This window comes from Leptopilina heterotoma, unplaced genomic scaffold (assembly GCF_015476425.1).
Source record: "Leptopilina heterotoma isolate Lh14 unplaced genomic scaffold, ASM1547642v1 Lhet_68, whole genome shotgun sequence".
In the NCBI taxonomy this organism is placed as follows: domain Eukaryota; kingdom Metazoa; phylum Arthropoda; class Insecta; order Hymenoptera; family Figitidae; genus Leptopilina; species Leptopilina heterotoma.
In genome coordinates this window covers 3,855,240-3,871,666 of record NW_025111157.1, presented here as the reverse complement: position 1 = coordinate 3,871,666, position 16,427 = coordinate 3,855,240, and the positions used below count along the sequence as shown (strand labels likewise).

At 24.2% G+C, this 16,427-nt stretch overlaps 2 protein-coding genes across 2 annotated transcripts in view; one reads left to right on the top strand and one right to left on the bottom strand.

Annotated features, from left to right (window-relative positions):
* Nucleotides 1-452: 452 nt before the first annotated feature.
* Nucleotides 453-4,695, bottom strand: LOC122510279 (aladin-like). Its single transcript, XM_043624797.1, has 6 exons — nt 3,955-4,695; nt 3,645-3,762; nt 1,788-2,087; nt 1,493-1,662; nt 919-1,255; nt 453-852 (listed from the first exon to the last, which is right to left on the bottom strand). The coding sequence occupies exons 1-6, from the start codon at nt 4,311-4,313 to the stop codon at nt 550-552; spliced, it is 1,587 nt and encodes a 528-aa protein (XP_043480732.1). The 5' UTR covers nt 4,314-4,695; the 3' UTR covers nt 453-549.
* A 397-nt stretch (nt 4,696-5,092) lies between these two features.
* Nucleotides 5,093-16,427, top strand: part of LOC122510155 (homeobox protein 2-like) — a 53,512-nt gene continuing 42,177 nt past the window's right edge. The window contains exon 1 of the mRNA XM_043624603.1: nt 5,093-5,476. Within this exon, the coding sequence (XP_043480538.1) occupies nt 5,422-5,476 (55 nt within the window). The 5' untranslated portion in view covers nt 5,093-5,421. The remainder of the gene's footprint in view (nt 5,477-16,427) is intronic.

Sequence of the window (16,427 nt, the reverse complement as noted above, 5' to 3'; positions counted from 1 at the left end):
TAATTAGTTACCGAACCCCAGAAGAAGACGTGTGTATAAGTGTGTGATGCATCTCTCATACTTCACGAACCCTTCGAGCCATCGAATTTAAAGAATCGGAGGTACCAAGTTTTTTTCCTTCACTTTTTTTGTCCCCCACTCCTTCTCTCAATCTTCGAAAAACCACACACAACACGTCAATGATTCCTTCTAAAACACTAAATCATTAGTTTTTTTTCCCACAAGAAAAAAAAATTTCTAAAAATTCCTTACCCTAATTTTTTTTTCTGTTTGCAACACATGAGCCACAATTAGTCAACACGAAAATAAAATCAAATAAAACAAAATGAAAATAAAAAATATATATTAAACGAAGATTAAGAGAAAAAATTCGAAATGCAACAAAATGAATTGTGAAATAAATTAAATTAAAAATAGAAATTGTTAGAAGAAGATGACTACATAGAAAAAGATTTTAGATCTAATTTTAGAGTTTTATTTTTATATACAAATCGACGTAAAAAAAGTGGAAATAACGATTATATTTAATTTCGAAATTGATGATTAATTCTATTCGTACGAAGAAAATGAACTATAAAGTGGACTGCCTATAACAGAACTAGAAAAAGTTGTTTCTCGGCAAACATCTGCTTGACTTTCGACGTGTGAGACAATAGGAAAATGCTGTATTCGCCCGCTACTCCAGGCAATCGTCAAGCAAACCTCTTCGGAATCTTTCTTATGATTCTGATAAAATTGAATACAATTCGGCACTTCCAGTGCAAAACCTTTAATCAAACATCCGGCTTTTACGTTCGTTACACGAGAAGTTGCTCCTATTTTTGTCGTAAACACCGCGACCAATGGACTTTCCTAGAAAAAAAAGAGAAATAAATCTCGTCCTATTATTTTATCTAAATATTTCCATTTAAGGCATACTTGGAATATAATCGCCAAATATCTCCCCGAAGGATCCCAATCCATGGAAATTACTCGTCCACCAATTGTCACCTCCTCCTCGTCATTATCCGGATTCGTGAAGGTAAATTTGCTGAGATCAATGAGAGGAACCGCGACTTTTGAGTCATTAAAATTGCCCACAGTTTTAACGTCAAAAATATGATCTTCCAATGGCATTGAAAATACAGTCGCTGGGTCTTCCGTCGATGCGAACAGAAGTGTCAAATTTGGTCCAAAGCACGCGGCAGCAACCCGCCCACTTGAGACTGTCCATTTTTCCGGTATCCAAGGCGCACCAGTGCCGATATTCCAGATCCTTTTTTTATTTAAAAAAAAATCAAATCAAATCAAAATTCAATCAAATTAAGTCGAAATTCAAACGAATCAAATAAAAATTCTATCGAATCAAGTTCTATCAAAATAAGTTTCAATTAAAGTCAAAATCCAGTCGAAAGGAAAATTAAAACAAGAAAGAAATTAATATGTGGAAATTAACGACAATAGAAATTACTCACTAATTAAAAGAGAATTAATCAAACTATCTACAACGAACCTAAAAACTTTGCTGCAAGATGCAGAGAATAATCTCGATCCACAAGATGACCATCGAGTAAAACACAAACCCCCACTGCCAACTCTCTTCAAGGGGATTCCACTTTCCCTCGAAACATCCCAGATTATCATATTCGAGTCTGTCAATGATGAGGACACTAACAAATCACCCTGGCAATTCACAAAGAAAATAAAACAAAATTAATTTACAATCAAAAAATCATATTATAAAATATAAATAATATAATTATATAATAATAGATAAATAATAAAATTAGAAACGAAAGTAAAAATACCTCTGGATTCCACGTGACACTTGTAACTGGTGCATGATTTTTATACTTTAACAGAGTTGCGTGACTCAGTGAATTACTGGCTGCACCCAATTCAATGGTCCATATTAAAATTCCCGATTGACAAGCAACTGCCAATTGACGACCACAATTTGTCCTCCAATTCATACAGCAAACAGACTTTTGTGCATTGTGCTTCAAAATAGCAACACCCGAAATGTCCTTTGAGAAAATGCGAATTCTATCGTCCCTGGTTGCCACCGCCAAACGTGTCCAATGTGGATGCCACGAAATGCAACGAATCTTGAAAAATTATTAACACAAATAAATTTGAATTCGGCAAAAAATTTATAATCCTCAAGTTCCGAACGAAATTTTTTATAATAAATTTTTCTAAAGTTCACAACGTTCACAATTGACGATTTAGAAGAAAAGTAATTTTCTATTTTAATTTTTCCACTTTTTGCATATAGTTTTTTGATTAGCGATTTAAAACAGGTTTGCCACGAATATTTAATTTTATTTTTCTCTGACTTTTCCCTGATCTGCAGCTTTTTTTCTGCCTAGTTTTGACTTTTTCCCTGACCCTAAAGAATATTCTGATTCACTCTAAAAATTGTTAGATACTCAAAAAAATATTCTCAATACATTTATTTGCGAATTTCTTTAATTGCAAAATTATTCAAAAACATCAATAACTTCCTTTTTCAATAAATATTTAATTATTATTTTTTCGTAGAAATTAAAATTCTTCAAAACATTCAAATTCAAACCTTTTTGAAATTCAAGAATTTATAATAATTTAAATTACCATAAAATTTTTCAAAAAAAGTTAATTATTTACAAAAATCCTAATAAAATTCTTCGCAAGAATACAATTATTTTTACTAGTAAAATTTCTCAATAAAATTTAATTATTTAAAAAATATGTAATAAAATTCGTTGCAATAATTCAATTATTTTCATAAATAATAAATCGATTATTCGGTAATTCATTTTTCAATCAATTTTTATTAGAAAATTCAAGAAGAATTCAATTATTTAAATTAAAAAATAAATAATTTATTGAATAATTGAATGTTTGTTAAAATTAAATTCTCATAAAGAATTTTATCAACAAATTTTTAAATAATTGAATTCTTTTGACAAATTTTTAATAAAATTTTTAAGAATAATTACAGTTTTCGAGGAATTTTATTAAAATATTGTATAAAAAATAATTAAAATCCTAGGATGAGTTTTATTATTTATGAAAATAATTAAAATTTTTCAAAAAAATTTAATTTCGGAAAAAAATTTTATTATTTTTAAAAATACTTGAAATTTTTAAAACAATTTTTTTTTAATTTTTGAACATAATTGAATTTTTTCGAAGAATTGTATTACTTTTGAAAATAATTGAATTCTTGCAACGAATTTTATTCGTGTTTATAAAAATAATTGAATTTCGGTGAAGAATTTTATTCTTGATAAAAATAATTGAATTCTTGAAAAGAACTTTGTAAAATTTTTTTTTAAATAATTGAATTCTTGCGTCGAATTTTATAAAAATCTTTTTAAATAATTGATATTTCTCAAAAAAATTTGCGAAAACAAAATCAAAACATTTGGAGTTTTTATAATTTTTTTTTGTACTTGATACTATAATATTGAAATAAATATTTTATTTGTAGAAGAAAGAAAAAAATTTCGTTTATTTAAATGTTCGGAACTTTAGAAACACGTAAATTTATCAAATTTTCAGAAATTCAAAAAAGTAGGCCTGTGATATTAAAAAAATATATATATAAATATAAATTAAATTAAATTGAATTAAATTTTCATTTTTATAAAATTAATTTACATGTTGAATTTACTTACCAGAGCTGTTATCCAATCTCGAGTATTAGCAATATCAGCAATTGAACCTGATCCAGAAATCGGAAGTCCTTCACTTCGAAAACTTCCCTTTTCCACTAAATCTAAAACTCGGGTTAATCTACAAAAATCAAGATTTTTAATTACTGGACGAATTTAATTATGAATTATTATCAAAAGCAAGACAGAAGGATATAGTATAATAATTGTAATAAATTATAGCAAACGATTATAATAATTATTATTCAATTTACTTGAATTTACAATTTACTCACGAGAGTAAACAATAATAATTACCATAAAATTTACTTACTGCGAGGCAATCCAAAAAATCCCCGGCGTTATTCTCTCTGGATTTTCAGCACTCGTAGCACGAATTGCTTCAATAATTCCCTTTTCTCGCCAAACACTAACAATTTTTTTAAAAACACTGTCCTGAACCGGAAGAAATAAATCGCCAGCTCCAATAGTGCGAACAGACTCACGAGTTGCGAGCATATCGTGTGTTATGGAAATAACAGGAAAATCACGCAGATATACTGCGAACGGTTGTGTTTCTTCATGAAGATTTTCTCTATTACAATAAATCAATTTATTCTCAATCAAACTTGCCGTTGTCCTGTTATCAAAGAGAGGATTCTCGAAATCCTCCAGAGATGATATTTTCATCATCTTGACCACTTGTTTCTTATCTCCTCTACTTGTTTTAAAATCCCTAATAAACAAAAAAACAATCGTTTTTCTTTCACCGCACTACTTGTTCAACATTTCATTCAATTGTCAGTATAAAAATTTACAAATTACACAAAAATTATGTAAACAAGAGGTTAGAAATCGAAATGTTCAAAATCAAAGATCAAAAGATAAACACTGTTAAAAACGAATTTACTTATATAAACCAATTAATAGTTATAAAATTCTATTCACAATCACAACACAATCTAGAATCACCAAATTTTTGACAAAAAACCAAGGGAAAAACAAAGAAAACAATCAGTTTTCCTTTTCAAAACATATCAATATTAAATTTGCAAACATAACCTCAAATTTTCTCCTCTTTTAGTTCGAAAAACCTCTCTTCCCGGCAAAGGTGTCACTACCAGCGTATGTCTACGATCGTTGCCAATAGCAACAGCCAATCGGAATCTCTAACAAAAAAAGCACATGAGCCCACTAAATTTAAAAATTCTACAAACAAACCTTGAAATTCCCAATGAGATAAATGGAAAATGTCAGAAATAACAGTTTTCTAAAATCACAATATCACAACACAAATAAAAAATAACACCAAGCGGACATAAATAAAGAAGACATAAATCTTTGCCACTTGCAAAAATTGAAAAAAGAGAAATAGCAATTTCCCGCGGGCAATAGGTGGGGACACAGAACAAGACCAGGGGGAGGGAAATGATAGTCCGGGTGGGGCGGGGTGAGTGGGGTGGGGTGGAACCAGTGTGAAGTCGCGAGTCGAGCAAGGCATTGAATAGTGCGGTTGAATTTTGCTGTGGATAGAGTTACCTTTTTTTTCAGTTAAAAATCCTAACTTTTCGTTAAAAAATTTTTCCTCCTTCAATTATCTAATTATTGATATTGTTAAATAATCGTTAGATAATGAGTGACATGCCAACGCGAATATAAGTGCCAAACCGGCAAAGAAATGTCGTGTCCCGTGAATGGCTTTTCCTTGGAAAACAATTGGAGATCGAAAGAAGGCGAACAACGAGGTACCTAGACCAAATAGAAGAAATAATAATAATAATAGAGCCGGCCTCAACGAGAAATGGGGAAAAAGGGTGCAAAACGAAAAACACGTTGGAGAACACTCAGTATTGGCAGTAAGTTTTATTTTAAAACACTTTTTTATTCTCAAATAACCTCGAAAAACGTTCTTTTTTTGAAAAAATCTTCTATTACGTCATATATTCGATGAGCACGCAAGTACAATTTTCTTACTGTTTTCGATTGTTTTTTTTTTGATAAACCTCACTAATTTTTTTTTTTTTTGCTGTTTAGTAAATTTTTACTCGGTAAAATTCGTCATTTTAGGGAAGCTGCAAAATTAAAGATTACGCCATACGGAACAAGGGTTGCGCGTTTGATTTGGTTTTTCATTCTCTGCCAAGGATTTATAACATTTATAAAAATATTTGCACATTTTGAGATGAATTCGATAAAAAATTGTGTGGAAATTATAAGGAAGAATGTTTTGAAAAAGAAATCCAAAATCCAAGTGATTGTCATCCCTGTATATATACGACTGACGGAAAATCGAAATATTTTTTGCAAAATTTCATTTTCGGAAAAGTTCTTTTGAAACGAGAGAAAAATTAGAAAATTAAAGTTTTTAATTTCATTTCAACGAAAGATAATTAATTTGAAAGATTAAGTTGTTTACACATGAAGACAAATACTTAGAATCAAATATTTTTTTTCGAAAAAAATTATTGTGAAAATTTAAAATTAAATACGATTTGGAAATAAGAATTGAAAGAAAATAGGAAAACATATTTCCGAAATTAAATGTTTATTCAATAACAAGTAAATTGAAAAGTAATATTTCTAATTGATAAAAAAAATTCTCTCAAAAATAATTTCCAAAAAAAAGTAAATTGATTTTCTGATGATTCATCATTGTTTTTGTATTATAAAAACCGTACAGTTTTGCTTGACCGCAATTTCATAAACACTGATGAAGACAGGATTTTTTTTTCCTTTTTTTTGCTTTTCTCTTTCATAGTGAATTGAAAATTGTCTTCGTTATTTGTAAATATAAACAAAGGGGAGCAGAGATCTATTAAGTGCGTGCACTTGATTTCACTTATCCTAGTTTTTTTTCATTTTTTTTTTCTTTCTTTAATAGAGAATTTTATCCACGTAAAATGATAATCGTTCACTAACGAGCTATTTTATATGTGTGTGTATATATGCTCTCGGTTCGAGAGACAAATAATTCACTTTGATTTTCTTTATTATTTGTTTCAAGTTGTCTATATATATCAAGAGTTATTGCTCTTTTTTTCATTCTTATTAATATTATTGAAGAAGAAAATTAGTTTCTCTGTATGAGTCAGTATTAATACAAACGCATATGATGTAAATAACAATATCGCGATTAAAATCTTTATTCTAAATATTTCATAATAAACAGAAATTCGCTTTTAATTGGCACAAAGAAAAATAGTGGATAACTAATATTTTTCCAAGTATTTAGAATTCATATAAAAAATATATTCATTTCAATAAAATTGCAATTATTGTTGATAGCAAAAAAATGAAGCACATAACTAAATTAATAACAATAACAATCGTAATAATAGTAATAATAACAATAATAATAATAATAATAATAATAATAATAATAATAACAATCGTAATAATAGTAATAACAATAATAATAATAATAAATAAAAAATTATGATAATTTTTTTTTATCAAATAATTATTTTTACTACACGTAAAATTATGTTTCTTGCAGCAGAAAATTTTTCTAAATAAAATATAATAAAAATAATAAAAATCATAATAATATTAGCAGAAATAAATAATAAAAAATGCTTTATCAATAATTATAATAGTCATAATAGAAAATAGAAAATTAGAGAATATTGGAAAAATATTGCAATTATTATCAAATTAAATAATTAGGAGATAAATTTATTGATTTTCGATTTCTTTTTCTCGCCCATTCTTTTGCTGGAGATGGCAAACTTTTATTGGACCTTGTCAGATTGTAAATCCGGTAAAAAAAAAATGCATGCGATCGCTATAATTCTTTTGCCAGAGTCGAGGCAATCGATCCAAACACCCTCTCAGATACTGTCTAGTCTCTGTGAGGTGCTTTTACCTGTTTAGAATTTCTTAGATAACAAATATTCCTCTTGGGAATTTACAATAATTATTTAAATTTTCCTCATTTCCTTCAATTGAGAGACTGTGAAAAATTTATTTAATTTAAAATAAACGATTAATTGTCTACTATCAAATAAATATTTATACTTGACTAAGATAATTTTTTATTTTAGTCAATTAAATTATATTTTCTTCAAATAGTGAAATTGTGGTCCAATGGAATTTATTTGATTTAAATACAATTTATTTAATTTAATGAAAATTTATTTGATTCAAGTAAATATTTATTTGATTTAAAAAAATGTATTTGATTCAAGTAAATATTTATTTGATTTAAATAAAATTTATTTGATTCAAGTAAATATTTATTTCCTTTAAAAAAATTTATTTGATTCAAGTAAATATATATTTGCTTTAAAAAAATGTACAATTATATAAAAGTAATTATAAATTATATAAAAGTAAATATTTATTTGATTTAAAAAAAATTTATTTGATTTAAGTAAATATTGGATAATAGACGAGTAACCGGTTATTTGAATCAAATAAATATTTTTTCAGTGCAATAATGTTAATGAATATACAATCAAAATTTTTTCATTTTTTACTCATAAGAAACATAATTTTACGTCTGGTAAAAATAATTATTTGATAAAAAAAATGTATCATAATTATAATTTCTTACTTTATTTATTTATTTGAAAATTAACTGGACACAGGCCCTTTATTATTTATTACATTATTATTAAGCGAATAATTTTATTATTAAATTATTTTTAATAATTATTTTTAAGAACAAGTAATTATTTTTTAGACACAATTTAATGCGGATGTTTTTTTTGCAAATATTTTCTTAATCTCTTTGAATTTTGATACAATCATATAATTATGCAATGCTACAAGAAACAAAATTTAATGCGTATGGTAGAAAATATTATATATGATAAAAAATATATTTATCATTATAATTTGTTTCTTGATTATATTATTAAATGTTTATTTTTAATAATGAGTAATTATTTTTTAGAGACAATTTAATGATGATATTTTTTATTGATCAAAAATTTTGAGAATTAAAATGAACGAAATATTTTCTATTAAAAATATTTCCGTAAATTTCTGATTGCAAAAAGAAATTAAAAATTTTACATTTAGAAACTTTATAGTTAATTTTTTTGATAGTGACGCAAAATTATTGTAATAAAAATTCAGTTTGTAGAAGAAATAAATAAATTTCTTTCATTTGAACGTTCCAAACTTTAGGAATATTATTTTTTTGGAAAATACTACAGAAATCATTGATTCGAATATTGTTTACTTGATTAAAAAACTAGTTAGTTGCAAAAAAACTTTATTTAATAATTCTTTAAAATAATGGAAATTTCAATTAAATAATTAATTGTATTTTTATATTTTTAATTTATCTTTTTGTGTTTTTAATAATTCTACTTTTGTGTTTTTAATTGTATTGTTTTGTATTTTTTTCAATTTATTTTCCTGTATTTTTAATTATAGTTCAATTCTATTTTTAATCAATTATAATTTTAATCAATGACTTTCGAAAACAATGGTATTTTTACCGAAGACACAAATAATTTTTTAAAATGATAGGTAATTTTGTAGAATGAATTTTTTTTTACAAAAACACTTTTTCGGAAAAAATCCTAGATTTTCGTTCTCATCCGCGATTTAATAAAAAAAAATGATGAAATTCGAAGGTCAATTTAGGTCGATAATGACCTTTACTTAAATAACCCAATAACTACGCTCTGAATGTACTTTCGCAGTTCTATCTTCTGTGATTTGATTTCGATTTTTTACATTATATGTTGTTAGCAAAATATTACTATATATAATAAATACTAATCTTTACACTGCACATTATAACTTCCACAGTAACAAGAAATTTTACTAACAAAATAAAATTGAAAAAAAAATTTTATTTCGAAAAAAAAGAAAAAAAAATCAATGATCTGATTATTTGAATTATCGTCTCCATGGAGAATAACTAGAAAACTGTTTTAATTACCGACATAAAAATTGCATTAAGCATTACTTTGGACTAAAGGAGAAAAAAGAAAAATACTTCTTTTATCGTGTTTCCATTTTTTTTTTTTTTTTTTGACTCCTGGAGAGAGCATTTTATATACTTTTTTATTACAAGTCAGGTGCTTTGAAATTTTTAGCCTAAATGTTTGCCTTTTATTTCTTAATAGCTTTTTCTGATTTTTCTTGTTAATACATTCTCTTTTTTCTTACTTTTTGTTTGGACGGAAAAACAAGAGTTAAATATCAAATAAATGTCCCGTTTATTTTTGTCAATAGATAAATAAATAAATAAAAATAGCATTTAATTAGAATTAGTAAAAATAATTTACAAAATTAAGAAAGAAATATTTTTCGAAAATTGTCGTTTTTTTTATTTTTTTTATTCCAGAGTTTTAAAAATAGTTAAATAAATAAATAAATATTTAAATTTAGGAGTAATAATTATACGAAAATAGCTTGCCCCGTTAATATTTAAATAAATATGTAATTAATTAAATAAATAAATAAGTACATAAATAAATAAATAATTTAAAATAACACGAAAATTAATAAAATTAATTTACATTTTCATTTATTTTTTTATCTTTTATAAATTATTATTATTAATTATTAACATTATTAATATTAATTATTATAATCGAATAATTTTTGGTTGACTGCATATAACAAAGATAATTATGTTTGATTCAAATATATATTGTTTTCTCAGTGTATAATTCGTTACATACTGGCAGCCAATTATAAAACTAACATTGAAAAATTCTCTCTAATATTTGCAAGAATGTAACTCGCTTTTTTATGTAATCTTTGACATTGTATAAAAAGACGATTGCTTCGTTTTTTTTTTTTTCTAATAAAATTCTCGGAATCTTGTAATATACATTCAGTTTGTTTATTCCTTTGACATTATTTTTTTCTTTAATTCATCATATTTAAAACACTTTTCCTTTGCATTTAATGAGAAAATTTGCTATGGAATATTTGCAATTTTCTATAATATAATTTTTCACGATTTCTCTTCCGGCCTTGTTTCGCCTTTTATATTTATTTTTATTATTGAAAATATAGAGTGAATTCATTGAGAAAAAAAATAGGATATGTACGCATTTTGTTTGACTTATTGTACTTTCGAGGACGCATTTATGTGGATAATGAGCTTGTTGTCCGATATATAGGACAATTGCCAAATGCCATTGCGTAGAATTTTTCAGTGTATCACAAAAGTGGGGGGGGGGGGGAATCACTGCGCGATGATGCACTTGCAATTCTATTATGTATATTTCTTTACTGCAAAATTTATCACCTAAATACTCTTGTGTCTGGAACAGTTTTTTAAAATTAATTTTCTCTTATTATTCAGTTCACTTCATTATTTTAATATTCTCCAATTATTTTGTTCATTGAGATTAAAATATTAACATAATAATTATTGTTCTCTCTAAATCTGAATTTATAATTTAGAAAAATTAGAAGAAGAATTTAGAAGAATTTTTTACTAACAAATAGTAAAATATTCATTAATTGTTAGCAATTTAATAAAATAGTAAAAGTAGGAAAAAAATTAGTAACATTTTACTAATTACTTTCTAAATTTGAATTAGTCAAAATATTTACTAAATTGAATTAGTAACTGACTTTTTGCTTTTGAATTAGTAAATTTTATTAATAGACTAGTAGAACTTGCTATTTATTTGCGAATTTTACTAATACATTGGTAGAAATTGCTATTTATTAGTAATCTACTAATAATTACTGATTTTACTGACAAATAGCAATTTCTGCTAATTTATTAATAAAATTTGCTAATAAATATCAATTTCTACTAATTTATTAATTAAAAATAAATGTCCCGTTTATTTTTGTCAATGAATAGCAAATTTTTACTAACTTATTAGTCAAATTTGCTAACAGACTACTAATTTATTAGAAAAATTTACTAATTCAAAAGCTAATACCAAAATATCAATTTAATCTAATTAAATTAAAATTTACAAATAAATATCAATTTCTTCTAATTTATTTATTAAAAATAAAAAAAAATAGTAGAAATTGTTATTTATTAGAAAAATTTACTAATTAAAAAGTTAATAAATAGCAATTTCTACTATTTAAATAAAATTTACAAATAAACAGCAATTTCTACTAATTTATTAATTAAAAATAAAAAAAAAGTAGAAATTGTTATTTATTAGACAAATTTACTAATTAAAATGTTAATAAATAACAATTTTTATTAATTAAATTTATATTTACTAATAAATAGCAATTTCTACTAATTTATTAATTAAAAATAAATGTCCTGTCTATTTTCGTCAATAAATAGCAATTTTTACTAATTTATTAGAAAAAATTTACTAATTCAAAAGCTCCAACCTAAATACAAATTTATTCAAATTAAATTAAAATTTACTAATAAATAGCAATTTCCACTAATTTAGTAATTAAAAATAAAAAATAGTAAAAATTGTTATTTATTAGTAAAATTTACTAATTAAAAAGTTAATAAAAAACAATTTCTACTATTTAAATAAAATTTTACATATAAATAGCAATTTCTACTAATTTATTAATTAAAAATAAAAAAAATAGTAGAAATTGTTATTTATTAGTAAATTTTCCTAATAAATATCAATTTCTACTAATTTATTAATTAAAAATAAAAAAAATAGTAGAAATTGTTATTTATTAGTAAATTTTCCTAATAAATAGCAATTTCTACTAATTTATTAGTCAAATTTACTAATTAAAAAGTTAATAAATAACAATTTTTACTAATTAAATTTATATTTACTAATAAATAGCAATTTCTACTAATTTATCAATTAAAAATAAATGTTTTGTTAATTTTTGTCAATAAATTCCAATTTCTACTAATTTATTAGTAATATTAGCTAACAAACTACTAATCTATCAGTAAAATTTAATAATTAAAAAGCTAATATGCAAATAGCAATTTCTACTAATTTAATTAAAATTTACAAATAAATAGCAATTTCTACTCATTGATTCTTTAAAAATAAAAAATAGCAAAAAATTGATATTTATTAGTAAATTTTTCCCAATAAATAGCAATTTCTACTATAATTTATTAGCAAAAATTTACTAAAATCCTAAAGCTAAAATGTCAGTACAAAAATGAAAATTAATTAATAAAAATAAAATTTTTTGCAGAAAATAAAAAATTTCTTGAAAGTCAAAACATCGCGGAAAATAAATGTATATTTGTTATCAGTAATTCACAACTTTATCAAGAACAATAAATTAAAATATATACTGCTCTCTATTAATGATGTATGTGACGTAATTTTATAACTTGATTAGCATGTAAAAGATCTATTCATCTGAGTCGATATTTTATAACTGAAGAAAGTGATTAGATTCTTTTTAAAAAGTGTTATCATCATATTATGTATGTATTTTATAACACATATACTTTTATTTTTGAAAGAAAAAATTGTTTTCTTTCTATAAATAGCGATAAGAATAAGATCTTATATCATCATTTTTTTTTATAACAATACAAATTTTATTATATAATTGAAAATTTGTTACTATTTCTATATATTTTTTTATTAATAAGTTATTATTAAATTATCATTAAATTATTATTCAATTATTATTAATTATTATTCAATTATTATTTTTATATACTCTCTAAATTTAAATTATAGTAAAAATGTTCACTAATTTGAATTACTGGCCAAATTTTTGCTTTTGAATTAAATGTTAATAATAAATTAGTTGAAATTACTATTTATTAGTAAAATTTACTAATTCAAAAGCAAAAATTCAGTCACTATAATTAAAATTAGTAAACAATTTTTACTAATTCAAATTTAGAGAATATTATTATTATTACTATTGTTATTATGATTATTATTGTTATTATGATGTTGTTGTTATTATTATCATTATTATTTGTATTAGTTTTATTACTAAATCGAAGAATTTAAATAATTATTTTCCCTTCTTAAAGCAGACAATAATTAGTATCTATACGCAAATGGATGAGCATCCAGGAATTGTGTTCTTTTTTTTTCTTAAAGTTCATTGCCTCAAATGACTGACAATTTGATAATTGGCTCAAGGTTTACTTACAAAGTTTTTACAGATATATATACACATCAATAATGTTTTATTCGCAAATAATAATTTTCATTCGCAGTATCGAGTATTTATTATTATGTAAATTTATAATCAGATAGAGATTTTTTTATTGTCGTTAATAAAATTGTCATCTGTATATTGGTGACTATAAAAAACTATAGTTATTTCTATTTTCCGTTATCGAAAATTACAGTAAAATTTTATTACCATAAAAACAACCATATACTGCTTATTTTTAATAATTTTATCGATTATTGCATTTTTCATTTGTTTAGGATTTATTTTTGTCAATTGATTAATATATGTTCAAAATATTATTCCTAAATTTCTGAATGTTCGAATGAAGGAAATTTATTTATTTCTTCCATATAAATTTTAATGTTTTGCTTAATGAACTTTTTCTTCTAAAAATTCATAATTTGATATGTCAGGAAATGAAACAAATTAAAACCAAATCAATTTATTGGTTCCTATTGATTGGATCTGTAATATTTCGGAAATGCGATTTAGTTTCGAAGGAAAGTATAGTGAAGAAAAATTTAAAGTAAACCGAATTTCTATTTATCGGGATAGATACGTTTAATAGAATTCTAAACTTGACAGAATTTCAATTTCATGAACTACTTAAAGACCTGAATTTTTTTTCCATATTTCGTTGAAAGACCGGTTTTTTTGTTCTTCATCCATCACCAAAATTTAAAACGTTCGAAATACAAATATTTGTTAAATCAAAATTTCTTTGCTTCGAATAATACATTTTTTTCTTACCCCTACTTTCGTCTACTGACTCAAAAAAATAATGTTTAAAAGTTTTTACATCTTAATTTTATGCCAAACCGGAAATTTTTTCATCAAATTAAAAAAAGTGTTATTATTTTAATTTGTTTTAAAAAATCACTTTTTATTTCAATTTTTATAGATATTTATACTGTTCTCTAAATTTGATGTTTCTTATTATGAAGATTAATAATTAAAATTTTTATTAGTTAATTTAAAGAAAGATACACACTTAAAATTTTGTTAATAAAATTGAATTTTCCCAAAATTTTTTTGAAAATTCTGAAAAATAAGATTTTTGAAATATTTCAATTCTGTTGTTTCAAGATAATTGAATTTTTATAAATAAATAATTGAAAACTTTGAAATAATTGAAATTTCTTTACAATCTGTTAAAAATACCCAGGCGAGAACTGACGCTGGATTCAGGCTTTACGGAACCTTCGTTGAGGCTTGGTCAACATTGATCAAGCCTTGGTGGGACGGCGGAACGAAGGTTGCTTCTAGCTATAATGTAACACTTATTTAAGACTGACGCTCCAGTCTTTGTTGTAGATTGGCGTTCAATGTTCAATCAATGCTGCGGAACCCTATAATGCAGGACTGAAACAAGGCTGCTTCCACTGTTCCCAAATTTACGCCTCTCTCGCGCTCATTCAATATAATATGAATATATGAATTGTATATAATAATAATATTTTAATAATAATAATAATAATTATTATTATTATAATAGTAATGAATATTATTGATATTATTTTTATTCATGTTATATGCGTTTGTTTGGAAATAAGTTACTATTATAATAATTATATTATTTTCATATAAATAATATATTACTAACAATAAATGTCATTTGAAATAGTAATATTAAAAAAATAATTTTAGTAAAAAAAGACAATTTTTCTGTTAATCGATACATTTTTTTCTCTATTTTTTAGCAGACTTCTTAACACTATTTACAAACATGTTCACAAGTTTTTATTCACACAACACAACACACAATTTTATTATTTTATATAACGCTTAAAACAAAGAATGAAAAATATTCGCTCGCATGTGGGATCGAACTCACGACTCCCATCCCCCTAACGCATACCGGAAGTATTCAACGCACGCATTTAACCGCTCGGCCACAGAAGGCTGGAAGGCACCTCGCCTAATCTACTATTTCAATGCCAGCGCCGTATATTCTGTATATACGGCGCGTCACTCAATATTTGTTCAGCATGGGACACCAATGTTCGTCCCATGCTCGATTAAAGACTCGGTCAATCTTGATACAATATTCACTTTCTTTTTATTACCGTGTGCACTGAACAATATTAAATATTAATATTTATAAATTATTTATTATTAAAATATTTTTTATGACAATTTTATAAGTTAAATTATATATATTATTTTTTATCTTGTTCAGTGTCAAATTATTATTTTCAAAGTTTAAGAGTTTCGTTTATCTGAAAAATTATTAGTGAAAAAAATGTTCATTAGGTAGTAATAAATATTTATGCTTAGTAGTTTTACACTAGGATTAACTGTTTAGTAAATATTATCAAAAAACTATTTTCTGTCAAACGCGCGCGACTAAACACAAATAACCTTGAAACTCCAGCATTACCAACTCAACACATACGTTAAACTCTTAAGTTGGCAATGCTAAAGTCTCAAGGTCATTTGTGTTTAATCGCACGCGTTTGACAAAAAATAGTTTTTTGATAATACATATTTACTAAACAGTTAATCCTAGTGTAAAACTACTAGGCATAAATATTTATTACACCCTAAATGAACATTTTTTTCACTAAAAATTTTTCAGACAAACGAAACTCTTGAACTTTGAAAACAATTATTTGACACTGTGCAAGAAAAAAATAATAATGTATAGGTAATTTAACTTTATTTATATAAATCTTATAATAATTAATAATAATAATAATAATAATAATAATAATTATTATTATTATTATTATTATTATTATTATTATTATTATTATAAAAAAA